This window comes from Chroicocephalus ridibundus, chromosome 21, assembly GCF_963924245.1.
Source record: "Chroicocephalus ridibundus chromosome 21, bChrRid1.1, whole genome shotgun sequence".
Taxonomy (NCBI): domain Eukaryota; kingdom Metazoa; phylum Chordata; class Aves; order Charadriiformes; family Laridae; genus Chroicocephalus; species Chroicocephalus ridibundus.
In genome coordinates this window covers 1,421,524-1,434,369 of record NC_086304.1, presented here as the reverse complement: position 1 = coordinate 1,434,369, position 12,846 = coordinate 1,421,524, and the positions used below count along the sequence as shown (strand labels likewise).

General features: G+C 55.3%; 2 protein-coding genes across 12 annotated transcripts in view; one reads left to right on the top strand and one right to left on the bottom strand.

Annotated features, from left to right (window-relative positions):
* Positions 1-389: 389 nt before the first annotated feature.
* On the bottom strand, positions 390-3,366 carry C21H1orf43 (chromosome 21 C1orf43 homolog). The gene is made up of 7 exons (XM_063357441.1): positions 3,226-3,366; positions 2,407-2,508; positions 2,042-2,150; positions 1,764-1,817; positions 1,305-1,471; positions 1,111-1,169; positions 390-723 (listed from the first exon to the last, which is right to left on the bottom strand). The coding sequence occupies exons 1-7, from the start codon at positions 3,292-3,294 to the stop codon at positions 525-527; spliced, it is 759 nt and encodes a 252-aa protein (XP_063213511.1). The 5' UTR covers positions 3,295-3,366; the 3' UTR covers positions 390-524.
* A 131-nt stretch (positions 3,367-3,497) lies between these two features.
* Positions 3,498-12,846, top strand: part of UBAP2L (ubiquitin associated protein 2 like) — a 31,607-nt gene continuing 22,258 nt past the window's right edge. For 6 of the 11 annotated variants that reach the window (XM_063357595.1, XM_063357591.1, XM_063357587.1 and 3 more), the window contains exons 1-7: positions 3,498-3,568; positions 7,455-7,584; positions 8,163-8,240; positions 8,634-8,744; positions 11,209-11,404; positions 11,714-11,809; positions 12,527-12,572. In XM_063357595.1, coding sequence (XP_063213665.1) covers positions 7,495-7,584; positions 8,163-8,240; positions 8,634-8,744; positions 11,209-11,404; positions 11,714-11,809; positions 12,527-12,572 — 617 coding nt within the window. In that variant the 5' untranslated portion in view covers positions 3,498-3,568; positions 7,455-7,494. The remainder of the gene's footprint in view (positions 3,569-7,454; positions 7,585-8,162; positions 8,241-8,633; positions 8,745-11,208; positions 11,405-11,713; positions 11,810-12,526; positions 12,573-12,846) is intronic. The other 5 variants (XM_063357596.1, XM_063357594.1, XM_063357597.1 and 2 more) reach the window with 1 other exon arrangement.

Sequence of the window (12,846 nt, the reverse complement as noted above, 5' to 3'; positions counted from 1 at the left end):
GAGCGTTCACCCTTTGGAAAGAACAGACGAGCAGCTCCAGAGCCTGAGAGCCACACAGACGGGACGGAGAAACAGCATCAGCCCGTGCCAGCCATCACGGGGAAAGAGGACAGGTGGAGGAGAGCACTGGCTGGGATCGATGTCTTTTATAAATAAGCTAAAGCTGATCAGTTTATTCACAGGGCCAGGGCTCTAAGACGTTGCCAGACTCAAAGCCTCAAGCCTGAAGCATGTCCCAAGCCCGCTGTGGAGGAGGCCCACGGCTCACCCCCTCCGGATCCAGCGGGCAGGCACGCTGCTTTCAAATGGGCTCCTGGCGAGGGCCAAGCTCCGCCAGCCGAAACGGAGCCTCTGCCGAGCGATGATCTCGGACACCGTGCAAGAGGGAGACCTGAGAGCGCAGCTGCTTCCTCCCGACGCTGCCGGCACGCCGAACTGCGGCCAAACCCCACCCAGGACACCAGCTGCACCCAGCAAGATGCTCTGCTCGTGGCAGGTCCGCGGAGCAGTGCTCCCGGTGCGGCTCACAGGGTGCTCTCCAGCGTGTTGTAGTTGTCCTTGAAGCTCTTCAGCTCCAGGAAGTGTTTGGCACGTTTGCTCTTCTGGTTGGAAGGCAGGTAGGTGACCTGGATGGTGGCGGGGTTGGAGACTTCAGGGGAGAGGGTGAGGTCCTTCGCCGCCGACTGGTGCTGCCGCTGGCTGCTGCCTCCCCGGGCCTTGGTCCTGCAGGGAGAGGAGAGGCACAGTCACATCCGTCTGTCAGACACAAGGCAGATGTGCCCCCCAGGACAACGGCGCTCACTGCCGTTTTGAAAACCAAGGTTAATGCTTCTGCCGGTGCCAGGCCCGGAGCCTGCATGAGGTCCCTGGCTCGAAGCAGCCAGCGCAAGCAGGAACGTGACTGTGACCAAGTAACAAACCCAAAAACGCATTAACAGACGGGCTGTAAGGAACAAGTAAACCTGGAAGGACAAACAGGCGTAAACAGCCCATGTCTCAGAGGCTGGGTTTTGCCCCAAAACCTGTCTCTGTTCACACGCCACAATGGGCTGCTGGGCCCCATGAAGCCACCACTGCACCCCAGCTGCACACCCGGGCAGTAACACTTACATGTTTGCCAGCTCGTTCAGAGCATCCTGGTACTTCAGATATTCCGGTTTCCCAAAGACCTGGACGCAAAGAGAAAAGACCATGGAAAACCCATCCGAGGTTACAGGGTGACCACGGTCCAGCCATTGGACTGGAGTGCAGGAGCGGGCCCCTGCTCTGCCGCGGGGGCTGGGTGCCGCAGTGCCAGCACTTACCCCAGTGCCATAGCGGGCGCTCTCATAGCCATCCAGCAAGGTGTCGATCAAGGCTTTGCGGATGCCTTTGAAGGAGGAGCTGGAATTCCGCAGCTCCAGCAGGTAGGCACAGAAGTTCTTCCCTATTAAAGACTTTGGGTACCGGACCTCTGCTTGAAAGGGGATTTCTGGAAAATAAAAAGGCACAACACAACCGGTTGTTGTGCAGGTGAAAACGCTCGTGTTCACCCACAGACGTCAGAAGTTGGTGGGGAATTAAACGTCCCACCACATCTGCTGATTGCTCCCAACGCATGAGCAGAGCGGACCCTCAGCCCCGGGTGGGATAAGTGACTGTTATTCCCAAACCAGGACCTCGAGCCTTACCACGAGGCTGCTGGTCACGCACCCCACCCTTATTCCTCCTCACCCCGTCTCTCTCCACCCTTCCCCTCCCACTCCTGCCCCGAGCTCCCTTACCAGATGTTCTGATCGCATCCAGCGCCTTCATCCTGTACAGGTAGTTATAGCAGCCTGGCAAAGAGAAAACCCAAACTGAAAGCTCTGCAAAACTCGGCAGCGGGAGGGAGGTGGGGAAAGCAGATAGGAGCAGAGCGCAGAGAGACCATCTCGGGTCGGCTCGCCAAACGCGACGTTGCGATGGGACAGCCAACAAGAGGGGCCAGCGACTCGGGCAACAACCAGGTGTAGCGGGACAAGCACTGGACGGTGTCTCTGGCAGCAGCAAGAGAGCGTACCTTGTGTCTCCAGCTGCAGAAGCCTGCTGTCGTCCTCAGCTAACAGCCGGGGCTCGTACTTGATGTCTTGCACCCTTGACAGTCGAATGTCGATTTCTTCCTTTAAATCCTGCACAGCAGGAAAAAACCACAATATTTAGAGGGCGCTCTCTTTGTTTGGGGGATCACAAGAACGATGACAGTCATCCTGTGGGCCTTCCGAAATAAACCCGCTCCCCGTCCGGCTGCCCAGCCCCGCACCAAGGTGTCAGCTCCTGGAAAGGTCCGATTTGGAAGCGGACCCTGCTTGCCCCTCTGGGCACGGATGGGTCTGCGGGCACGGGGGAGGGAGGGCACGTCCCCACCACGGGGCCCCGTGCACTCACCTTGGGGGCGTGTTGTCCAACAGGCACGTGGGGGCCACGGCGGGACTTCATGGCGAAGCGCATGATCTGGCGTTTCACGAAGATAAACAGCAGCACGAAGACCTGGGGTGCCACAGCAGGGACAGGGGTCAGGGACACTGAGTGGCACCCTGGGGATGTCCCCGCCGACGCCCTCTTCCCAACCCCCCGGACACTCCAGGCCGAGCAGCCACCGGGCGCCACAGACGCCCGCAAACCCGGCAAGCTCAGGGGTCCCTGTCCAGCCCACCCAGAGCCCCACGGACACCCGGGCCAGCCCCACAAACGCCCCAACCTCCACAGAGGCTCCCGCTCACGTCCCCTCGCCGCCCCACAGGCACCAGGACCCCACAGGCACTTCGGCCCAGCCCCGTGAGGGCCACGAGTTCCCCGCAAATACCCTGGATGCATCTCACTGGAGCTTTATGGACACCCCGGGATGGGCCTCACAAGGGCCCCACGGATACCGCGGGCCCGGTTCCACGGAAGCCCCACGGACACGCCGGGATGGGCCTCGCATGGGCCCCAGCGACACACCAGGATGGGCCCCACGGGAGCCCCACGGATACCCCAGCCCCCGTTCCACAGGAGCCCCACGGACCCGCCATGATGGGCCTCATATGGGCTCCACGGACACCCGGAGCCGAGCCCCACAGGAGCCCCACGGACAGGCCGGGATGGGCTTCACGGGAGCCCCACGGACACCCCACAGACACCCCCCGGATGGGCCTCACAGCGGCCCCAGGGGCACGCCGGGCCCGTACCCACGGGCTCCCCCGGCCTCCCCCACCCCCGCCTCACCAGGCTGCCGTAGGCCATCACCAGCACCACGTTGACCCCGGAGAGCCAGTTGCTGCCGGCCCCCGCCATCCCCGGCCCGGCCCGGGGCCGCACAACATGGCGGCCGCCGAAGCCGCTCCGCGCCCCCACCACGTGACCAAGGAGAGGAGCCGCTCCCACGTGACCGCGGCGCGCCGCGGCGCGTCACTACGCGCGTGCCGCCAGGAGAGCGCCCCCTGCCCTCTCCCCGCCGCCCCCGCCGCGAGCGCGTCACGTGGGTGAAGCCGGGCTGGCCCCGCCCCCGCGCCCTCGTCACGTGATGGGGGCGGGCGCCGCTGGTAGTTGTCAGTGTGGTGAGACCCAGGTAAAGTTGCTGCGCGGCGGCGGCGGCGGCTCCGGTAACCGCGCGCGGCCCCTTTAAATCCCGCTCCCTCTTCCCGCCCCCCTTCCGCCACCGCCGAGCGCCCCCCGGTTCCCTCCCGGCCCCTCCGCTCCCCCCTCCCCCCCTACGGGCCCTACCGCGCCGCTCCGGGGGCGGCCGCCGCGCCCCGCCGCCGGGCCCCGCGCGGCCTAGTGGGCCGGGCCGCAGCCGGGGGCTGGCGTAACGCGCGGCCGCCGCAGGTGAGGGCGGGCGGGAGGCGGGCGGAGGAGGCGGGGGGTGGGGGTGGAATGGCGGCCGCGGCCATGAGGGCGGAAGCGGCCCGCGCTCGCCCGCCTCCCGGGTGCGGGCCCGGCCTGGCGCCGCGCCGCCGCGGGGGCTCCCGCGCGGCCCCGCCGGCCCCCTCCGGTTCCCTCCCGCCCCCATTGTGCGCCGCGGGCTGGGCCGCCGGGCCTGCTGGGCCGCGGGACCGGGCCCTGCCCTGCTCCCGGGGCCCGCCCGGCCCCGCCGCTGCCGGCGCTAACAATGGGGGCCGCGCCGCGCCCGCCGCGCTCTCGGGGCTCCTCGCCCGCCGCCGGGCACCCGTCCTTCGGCGGCGCCTTGGGGGTCGTTACCGAGCTCGGCCCCTGGCCGCGGGGCGGGCCCCACTGCGGGTGCCCGGGCGATGGCGGGGTCCCGGGCGCGGCGCCGGCCTCCCCGCCGGTGCGGGGGGCTCTGCCTGTGCGCTCCCGGGCGGCAGCACCGACCCGGCGCTGCGCGTCGGTACCGACCCGGGGGCTCTGATGGCGTATCCGGGGGGCGTCCCCCCAAAATCTTGTGGGAGCGGCTCGGCTCTCAGCCGCAGTGTGTTGGCTCCGGGGGAAAACTTCTAACACTGATAGACCAGCCCCCTGCGTCGGGCTCCTTTGGGTGCTCCTTCGTCGCAGGGAAAATCTTTCCGAATGCTTTGCCCTCTGGGGTCCTTTCCTTTGGAGCTTCGGAGCCTTTTGCACGCGTTAATTAAGCTTTGTCAGAGGGGGTTGGAAATTCCAATTTTCTGTGTTAACAGATAAGGGAAACTGAGGCTGGGATGTGCCGGGACTCGCCCAGCATCAGCCAGCAGGTCTGACACAGCCGGGGATAGTGGATGTGACCAACAGATCCTTGTTCTAAAACTGTAACTTACCTGAAATTTCTAATAAAATTAACAGTTCGTTATGTTTCTGTATCACCTCTTTTTCTGGAGACTCCGCGCTTCATGTTTCTCGTAGCCAAGATTCTCTCTCCTCTGGCCGTGGAAGGCGAGTCGCGGTGTAGTCTGGAAAGGAAAAGGGGTAACGGCAAAGTGTGTCACGTTTACTTGCAGCTCCTTTGAAGAAAAGATGTTGTAACCTGTAGCTGTGAAGCTTCTCGTTTTCCCTAAATCCTCTATGAATGCCTCGCTTTCCCGTTGTCTTGAAACATAAGCGCTGGCCTGGTTTAACGCTGTTTCTCTGGTGTGGAGCAGCCACATTTTGCTTTGGCCGGAGTCGCCCTTTTTTATTACATCCCTCTTGGTGAATATATTTGATATTTGGGCTTGCTCTTTTTTTTTTGTTTTGTTTTAAATGGTAAAACACTTTTGATGAAGACTGCTTTGAACTGGTAAACTCATACTGTTGTTACTTCTGTGCGGGGTCAGGATAACCAGGATTTGCAGTTAAACGTTGCCCGTGAGCTGTACTGAAGTTACACGATTGAGGAATAAATTACCAGCAGCCGAGTCCTCTTCCCTCGACGCAGCACGTGGGGTGTTGCGTGGGGATGCCCGCTTATCAGCGGGGCCAGGGCCTGGCTGATATTTCTATAATAGATGTTTTTCTTGTGGGTTTGGGTTGGTGTTTTTTGTTTTGTTTTTTTTTCTCATATTAAAGAAAAAAAATAAATATGATTTAATCGTGGCAGCAATGCAGCTGGGCAGAGCGTGGCAGCTGTTGAACAATGCCCAGCCACTGCACAAAGGTTCGGGGCAGCAGACTGCTGGAACTGTATCCTATTGAAATTGCAGATTAAGTTACTGCAAACGCGCAGGATTGCTTCCCTCTGGGCCTGCCGTTCTGCTGCCAAATTGGTTTAATATGACAACTTGTTTGTGCGTGAAACACTTAGAACTGGAAGAGACCTAGCGGTGGAGAGCGAAAATAAATACCGTGGGGAAGAAGCCTGCGTGGAGCGTGGGAGGGGTGGCTGCGTAGCCCAGGAGGCTTTGTCTCATCTGCCTTGGGTGAAGTCCAGGCTTGGTGCTGCTCTTTCTTAAATCTGCTCGGTGTCACACGCACCTTGGGGGCTCCCGGTGACCAGGCAGGTAGCTTGGATTAGCTCCTGATAAGGAACCTTGGCACTGTGTGGCTGGAAAACTGTGTTTGGAAGTTGCCGCGAGGCATGGGTGCCCCAAAGGGCCAACTTTTGAGGTTTTGTGGGAAGCGACGAGAGCAATTGCATTTGAAAGTTTGCCTGCAAACGGAGGCTAGAAGCTGATGGGAGCAGGAGCGGTGGCATATGCATCGAGCCACGGCGCGGAGGTGACCTTGGGGTCTCCGTGCTCTCAGGGAAAGGTGTCTCAGCCTGGTCAAGCGCTCTGCTGGGGGACTTGGGCAAGAGACTCCCCGGTTCTTACAGGGCCGTTTGCTAACGCCGCTTCCGAGCTCTCCCCGCTTTGCACGCTGGGTCTTGCCCTGTGCTGCCCTGTTGGTGTTCGCAAGCGATGTTTCGGATCGTATCCTGCAGGTCGGATTTTCTCGCTTGGCTTTCCTCCCCCCTCTCATGCTCTCTCTGTGGCTCATTCCCCTGTCCCAAGCGGCTGCCTGCAGCACCAGGAGCACACCCTGCTGCTTTGGAGGAAGGCGTCGCAGTCTTGTTAACGAAATCTGAAAATGAGAAGTTTGCGATTATTGAGATTTTGGGGGCTCGGAGGTAGAAAGTCCTGCCTTGGGCTGTGCCTGGCATCCCTTGTGCCCGGGAGACAATAGGCAGCGTAAAACTACTGGGTGCCGATCCCGTTCTAACCAGCAGGGTTGGGCTCTTCCTCCAAAGTCCGAGTGAAGTTACAGAACTCCACTTGCTTTGGATGCTCCATGGCCTGAACTCTTACTGGGATTTTTTGCCTCAAGCAGTTACTCAACAACATTACTGGCTGTTATTCCTTGTTGACATCTAGTTAATTTCTTTTTTTGGTAGTTTTTTTAATCTGGAATACTTGGTAGAAGAAAACATTATTTCCAGTTCTGGGGAATAATTGAAGCAAGCAAAAATCATCAGTTCTACAAGGGCAGTATTTTTTTTTTTAAAGCAATGTCCCCCAAACCTGTAGCACCACTTATTACTGGAGAGTTTTTGCTTCCCCTGCCCTGCTTTGGAGGCAAGGAAGGAGAAGGGGAAGTAGCTGATGTGTCTGGGGCTCTGAGGTGTTCTCTCAAAGTGAAGTTTCTTTAGAGCTTTTTTTCAAACGCTCCTTGCTCCAGTTGATCTCCGTAGCCTCTTACAGCCCTGGTCATGGCAAATCCCTGCCCCCTCACACACTTGTATTTTAGCAGTGAGTTGCTCAACCCTTTACCCCAAGTAATTCTGCTCCTGGGTCCTGATAGCTCCCACCTGAATGCAGGTGATGCTTCATTTGAAGCGCTCCACCGTGGTAGCGGTGGAGAAACCTCGAGAAGTACAGGTGGTCTTTTTGTCTTGGGGACACGTGGAAATGGTAGGCTGCCCGCCAGGGCTTTTGGGGAAGCGGCGGGGAGGGTGGGGGCCCGCAACGGCTTTACTGGCTGCCTTGCCTACGCGATCGTTCAGTCTTGGTGCTGCCTTTTGTTTTCGGTTTCTAATGGTCTGTTCTCTCTTCTCCCCTGACCCACCACAGAGTTCTACCTTGTAAATACTGTTATTTGTATATACTGTAAATGATGACATCGGTGGGCACTAACCGAGCCCGGGGGAACTGGGAGCAGACACAGACACAGAGCCAGACACAGCACAAGCAGCGGCCGCAGGTAAGGGCAGCGTCTATGGAAACCAGTTAGCTTGGAGGTGGAGACCTGGCACTCCTGCCTGGCCCAGCGCTAACAGCTGGGCTTGCTCTAACGAACTTCCCGCGTGCTGCGGGGTGCTGCTGGCAGAGCCAGGTTAATTGGGCGGCCACTGACGGTGGGGTTTCTGTGTCGGTGCCTCTGAGCAGCAGCTGGGGCTGAGACTTGTTTTCATTTCCACCTGACCATTCCTCGTTCACTTTAATGAGCGCAAGTGGCTGAGAAGCCACCTGCTCTGGGTCTTGGTGCTCTGGTGTTGGTAAGGTCTGCCTCAAAATAGACATGGTTTAGGTGAGTCTTGCTCACCTGGGGCTGCAAGGCCATCCAGCGGTATGTCCCTTTTTTCCAGACTCCCCTCGCTCACTCCTCTTCGTCTGACTTTCTCTCTGAAGCTTTCCTCTCTCTGACCCTTGTTTGTGCCTCCTCTTCATCGTATTGATTCCTTTCCAGAGATCTCAGGGAAGCGGTGTGGCGTTTGGAGGAAGGTTTGTTGGAAATGCGCCGCTCTAACCGCGCGCTCTCTCTGCCTTCAATTTCTTTAGGCCACTGCGGAACAGATTCGACTTGCACAGATGATTTCGGACCACAACGACGCTGACTTTGAGGAGAAGGTGAAACAAGTGAGTGTGGAACGTGAGGGTGAACCCTGATGGGAAGGCAAGATCGATGTCGCGAGTACCGTGTAGGGGGTGGGAGGGATGCGGCTGGCTGCTCCTTGAATTTTCTTGGACTGGCTTGTTCCCCAGAATGTAGGGGATGGTGTTACCCTGAGAAAAAGGAGGTTGTAGCTCAGAAATTCCCACTCTCAGTTACCTTCTCATTGAGGGGGTGTAACTAAGCTCAGGAGGACGGGGAGACTCCCAAACCCTGACACTTCTTTGTAGGATTTCTGGTTTGGGATTCAGCTTGCTTGGCTCCTAAGAGATCCGTGGAGATTTTGGTGCCTTCTTGGTTTGGAACACGTTTGATGTTTGGAACACATGGTTTTGACCATGGTGTTGTCTTCTCTACAGCTGATCGACATCACAGGCAAGAACCAGGACGAGTGTGTGATTGCTCTGCATGACTGCAACGGAGATGTCAACAGAGCCATCAACGTGCTGCTGGAGGGCAATCCGGACACGGTAGGATTGGGTCCTGTAAATCTGGTGAGGCCTATTTCAGTGTAGCTGCGTATTTGGAGACAAGACATACAGTAATGTCTAGCTAACAAGAGCCAAAATGACCTACTAGTTCCACAAGTAGCGCGTAATGTGTGATTGCGTCCTGGCTTCTTAACGCTGCTCTCTGTAGGCTTGCACAGAAAATGAGCGTGGCCAGCATGGCCAAAGGAGTAGAGGGGAAAATGCCATAAATCATTTATTTCCTATGCACTTTTACAACGGTACAGTGGCATCCGTATAAGCTTTCACAGTGCTGTGAGCATGAAATAACTTATCTTTCCCCACGAGGGCCGAGTGGTCTGTGTTAAGGGGCAGGTACGTGTCAGCTGTGGTTCCTTTCTGTTAGGGTAATGCGGTTTTGTGTCTCTGGCCCTAAACATTTGCTTCTCAGCGGCATGCTGACTGGCTTGTGTGCCCGTGCTGCATTTTTGAGGGTCTTTTTGCCGTTTGTTTTCTGTGGAGTTAAGCTCAGCTGCCGTCATGAAGGTGCCTGTCTCAGGCAAGCCAAAGTCAGCTCGGAGAACAAGTGAGTGCTTGGTTCGGAGGAACTTTCTGCCTGGCGTGTGGGATGTTGTTCATTTTGTGACAGACAGCAGACACAAGTTTTGTTACAGCCCAGTACAAAGCCTACAAATATCAGATCCTTCCAAACTGCCGCTGATCAGAGGTGTCCTCCCAGCACCCCGCTTTGGCTGAAGCCGACTCGACTCTTTGTAGAGTTGAGGCTCTAAGTGCCGATTCAGAATATTACGTATTAGCTCTTTTTTTTTTTCTCTTTATTAGCCCTGAGCATAGATGGATGCGCTGGAGGGCTCAGAGTCTGTTCTGCGTAATGTACCTGCTTCACAATTCGGGTGCTTTGCTAGCTTTGGCACCGGCCGAGCTCAGAACCGCATGCGTAAGGGTCCTTCCCTGCCTTTAGAGAGCCCTTTCCATTGACAACTGACCAAAATAGCTGTCGGAAAATCCTTTCAGAAGGGGGGATGATATGATTGTGCGTTGCTGAGGCAGAGCTCTGCCATGACTGTCACTTTCCTCCACAACCCTTGTAACCAGCGGCTTCTAGTCAAACGATGAACTCCTGCTGCAACGGCAGTTGCGTTTCCTGGATAAACGCATTGCTCATGAAAATAGCATCCAGGATGGTGTGCGGTACTTCCTTTATTTGAGCAGCTGGAATGCCCAGCGGCGTGAGATGCAGGGCAAGGCACGGCTACTGCGGAGGATTTGTAGAGGCAGAAAGGGACTTGGCAGAGCAAAGCCCTGGAGAGCCTGCAGTGCCATGGGGGGCCTGCGGCCAGTGCCCGCCGCACCGAGCGCAGGCGGCAGCGTCTGTGCTGTAATTGGTCAAAGGTCTCGGAACTGCTTCTGGCCCGGATTCAGCTTGTGCAGCAATCCTGTAAAGGGGATTTTCTGATAAGAAACGGGCTTGCTAATTGCTCAGATATTCACCCGCTGATGAAGACAGCTCACCTGCTGAGCTAGTTACTCATAACCGTATTTCAAACAGTAGAGGAGCTGGCGTGATCTTAGCATCGAGGTAGATTTGGCTTAAAATTTACAGTATTCAAAGTAAATATTTTCCTAAATTTCCTTCTGAGCCAGATACCTATGGAGAGAGACTTCGGAAGCTTTGGGTTTGAAGGCAGCTTGTGCCTCCGAGGTTTTTTTGTCACTGTCCCTGCATGTTGTCATCCAAACCCAGCTGTTTACTCGTCTGCCAGTTATGTTTTCAGGTGTTTGTCAATGACTTGTGCCTATTTTTAATTGTTCTAACAGTGTGCAGCATCAGTTTAAGACTATGAAACCTCTGCAGACTGTCATAAAATAAACCGATGCGGGCCCGCGGCTGTAAGCTGGAGGCGCTCGTAACTTCTTACAGTTGTGATGACTTGAACTTGCCTGTTGGATAAATTCTGTGATACTCCTCTCCCTGTGAGCTGCTGCTCAGAGGAGGGGTTTTGTTAAATCGCTCCGCAGCTGAGAGAACAACTCTCCCTGAAATGTTGACGGCAGAGCACTTCGGGACATTTGCCTGGGTTATTCTGGGAGCTCCCCAAAACAGTGACCTGTATGAAATGGCAGGGTTGGGTTTTTTTTTCCCTGAACAGGGTAAATTTAGCCACGCTTTGAACCTGAGTAAGTGTTATGCCCACTTTATTTAAGAGGTTTAGTAGATCTTTGCAGAAATAGAATAACTCCTCTCCTGTTAGCTCAAAGTGCATGCTAGTAAGAAAGCTTTCCTTCAAGGAAGAGGCTGTACTGTGTGTAGGCTGATAGACTCTTCTTTAAAAAAAAAAATAATACAGTTGGACTGGGCACCATTTTTCTGGAGACTTTCGTTATATTCTCTGTAGCATGTTTAAATACATGTGTATTTGCATTGATCAAACTACGATTAACTACTTTCTTTGCAAACCTTCAGCATTCCTGGGAAATGGTCGGGAAGAAGAAGGGTGTCTCGGGACAGAAGGAGAGCGGACAGACAGAACCTAGTGAAGAAAGCAAAGAAAACCGGGAGAGGGATCGGGATTTCAGCAGACGACGTGGCGGGCCACCGAGGCGGGGGCGAGGTGCCAGCCGTGGAAGAGAGTGTATGGACCTGCCCTTTAATAACACCCGTAATTGTCACATCGCACCCCGGGGCGCTTTGTGCTGCATAAAAGCTCCCAGTGAAGCTTCTTGGGCAGACATGTCTTTGAGGAAAACCCTCCTTGTGTGTGTGGCGCTCTGTTTGATGCTCCCCTGTCTGAGATGATTCCTTGGGCGATACCCTCAGTCCCATCAGCTGAAATAAAAGACGCTATGGGAGCCTTTGGCGGCGTGATCTCCCGCACAGCTGCCGCGCTTCGCTGCTTGAGGTCGGTCTTGTATCCTCCCTAAAGCGGGGTGAATCTTGAAATTGTCTTTGCATTCATTCTATCTTCCAGTTCGGGGCCAGGAGAACGGACTAGACGGTGGTAAGAGTGGAGGAACTTCTGGAAGAGGCACAGAAAGAGGGAGACGGGGACGTGGCCGAGGCCGAGGTACGCATGGGGTTTGAGGTCAGAGTGGGTGGGAGTCAGCGTTTCTATCTCCCCTGTAGAGTTTGAAAGCCTCTTTTATGGGAGGAGTCACCAAACTGAAAATAAGCGCTTGATTTTTCTGTTCTTATGCTTACACCTAGTGTCTACACGTTGCTTCCCCATCTTAGATGCTCTAGAAACAGTACCTAGTTCTTGCATCCCATGGAGCTGAAAAAAAATAGGGCTTTATTGTATAAAGGTGGGAAGTTAAAAAAAACTCAGGTGACAGTTTGGCAGGTGGGACAATTGCTTGTTAGGAACAGAATCTGGATCCTCCTTGTTCTTGCCCATGTGTCTCCGAGCACCGTGGCTGTGCAGATGCTTGGCTTGGTTTTTAAATACTCAGCGGCAGAAATTAATTTTTCCACAAAATCCGTGCTGCTCAGGAATTGTTGCTGAGGACACGCACCGCAGAAATCAGAACCTGGGGTCCGGTATTTATGGTTTGTGCCAGCTGGAAACCTCATCTGAGCCTGGAATCGCACATCGCTAATTACACTGCCAGCTAGCCGAGGTCATTCCCATACATATAAAAACGCTGCTGGAAATCCCATCAACTCGGGAAGATCCTCACCGCTCATATTCTGGCGTCAGAAATCCATATGTTGTTCAAATATTTCTTTTCCCAGTGATGCAGAGCAAGAGATGCTCAGCAGTGCGTGCATTTGTATTTTACAGGTGGCTCTGGAAGGCGAGGGGGAAGGTTTTCTGCCCAAGGCATGGGGTAAGTTTGAAAGCAAAAATAGAAGTCTTTGCGCATGAATAGTAGTTTGCATCAGTCATTTGTGTTCCGAGTTTCCTTTTTTTTTTTTTGTTAAAAAAACCAAAACTCTATCATGCTAACTTATATTTGGAATGGCTGGTGGAGCTGAAACATCCCTCTGCTGAGAGAATTGTCTTTTGAGACTCTGAGAAGTGTCATGATCTGAATAAAATCAAGTGCTTTTAATATGCTTAGGGAGAGGGAGTAAAAATTTCCATCCTTATATTTCTTGCAG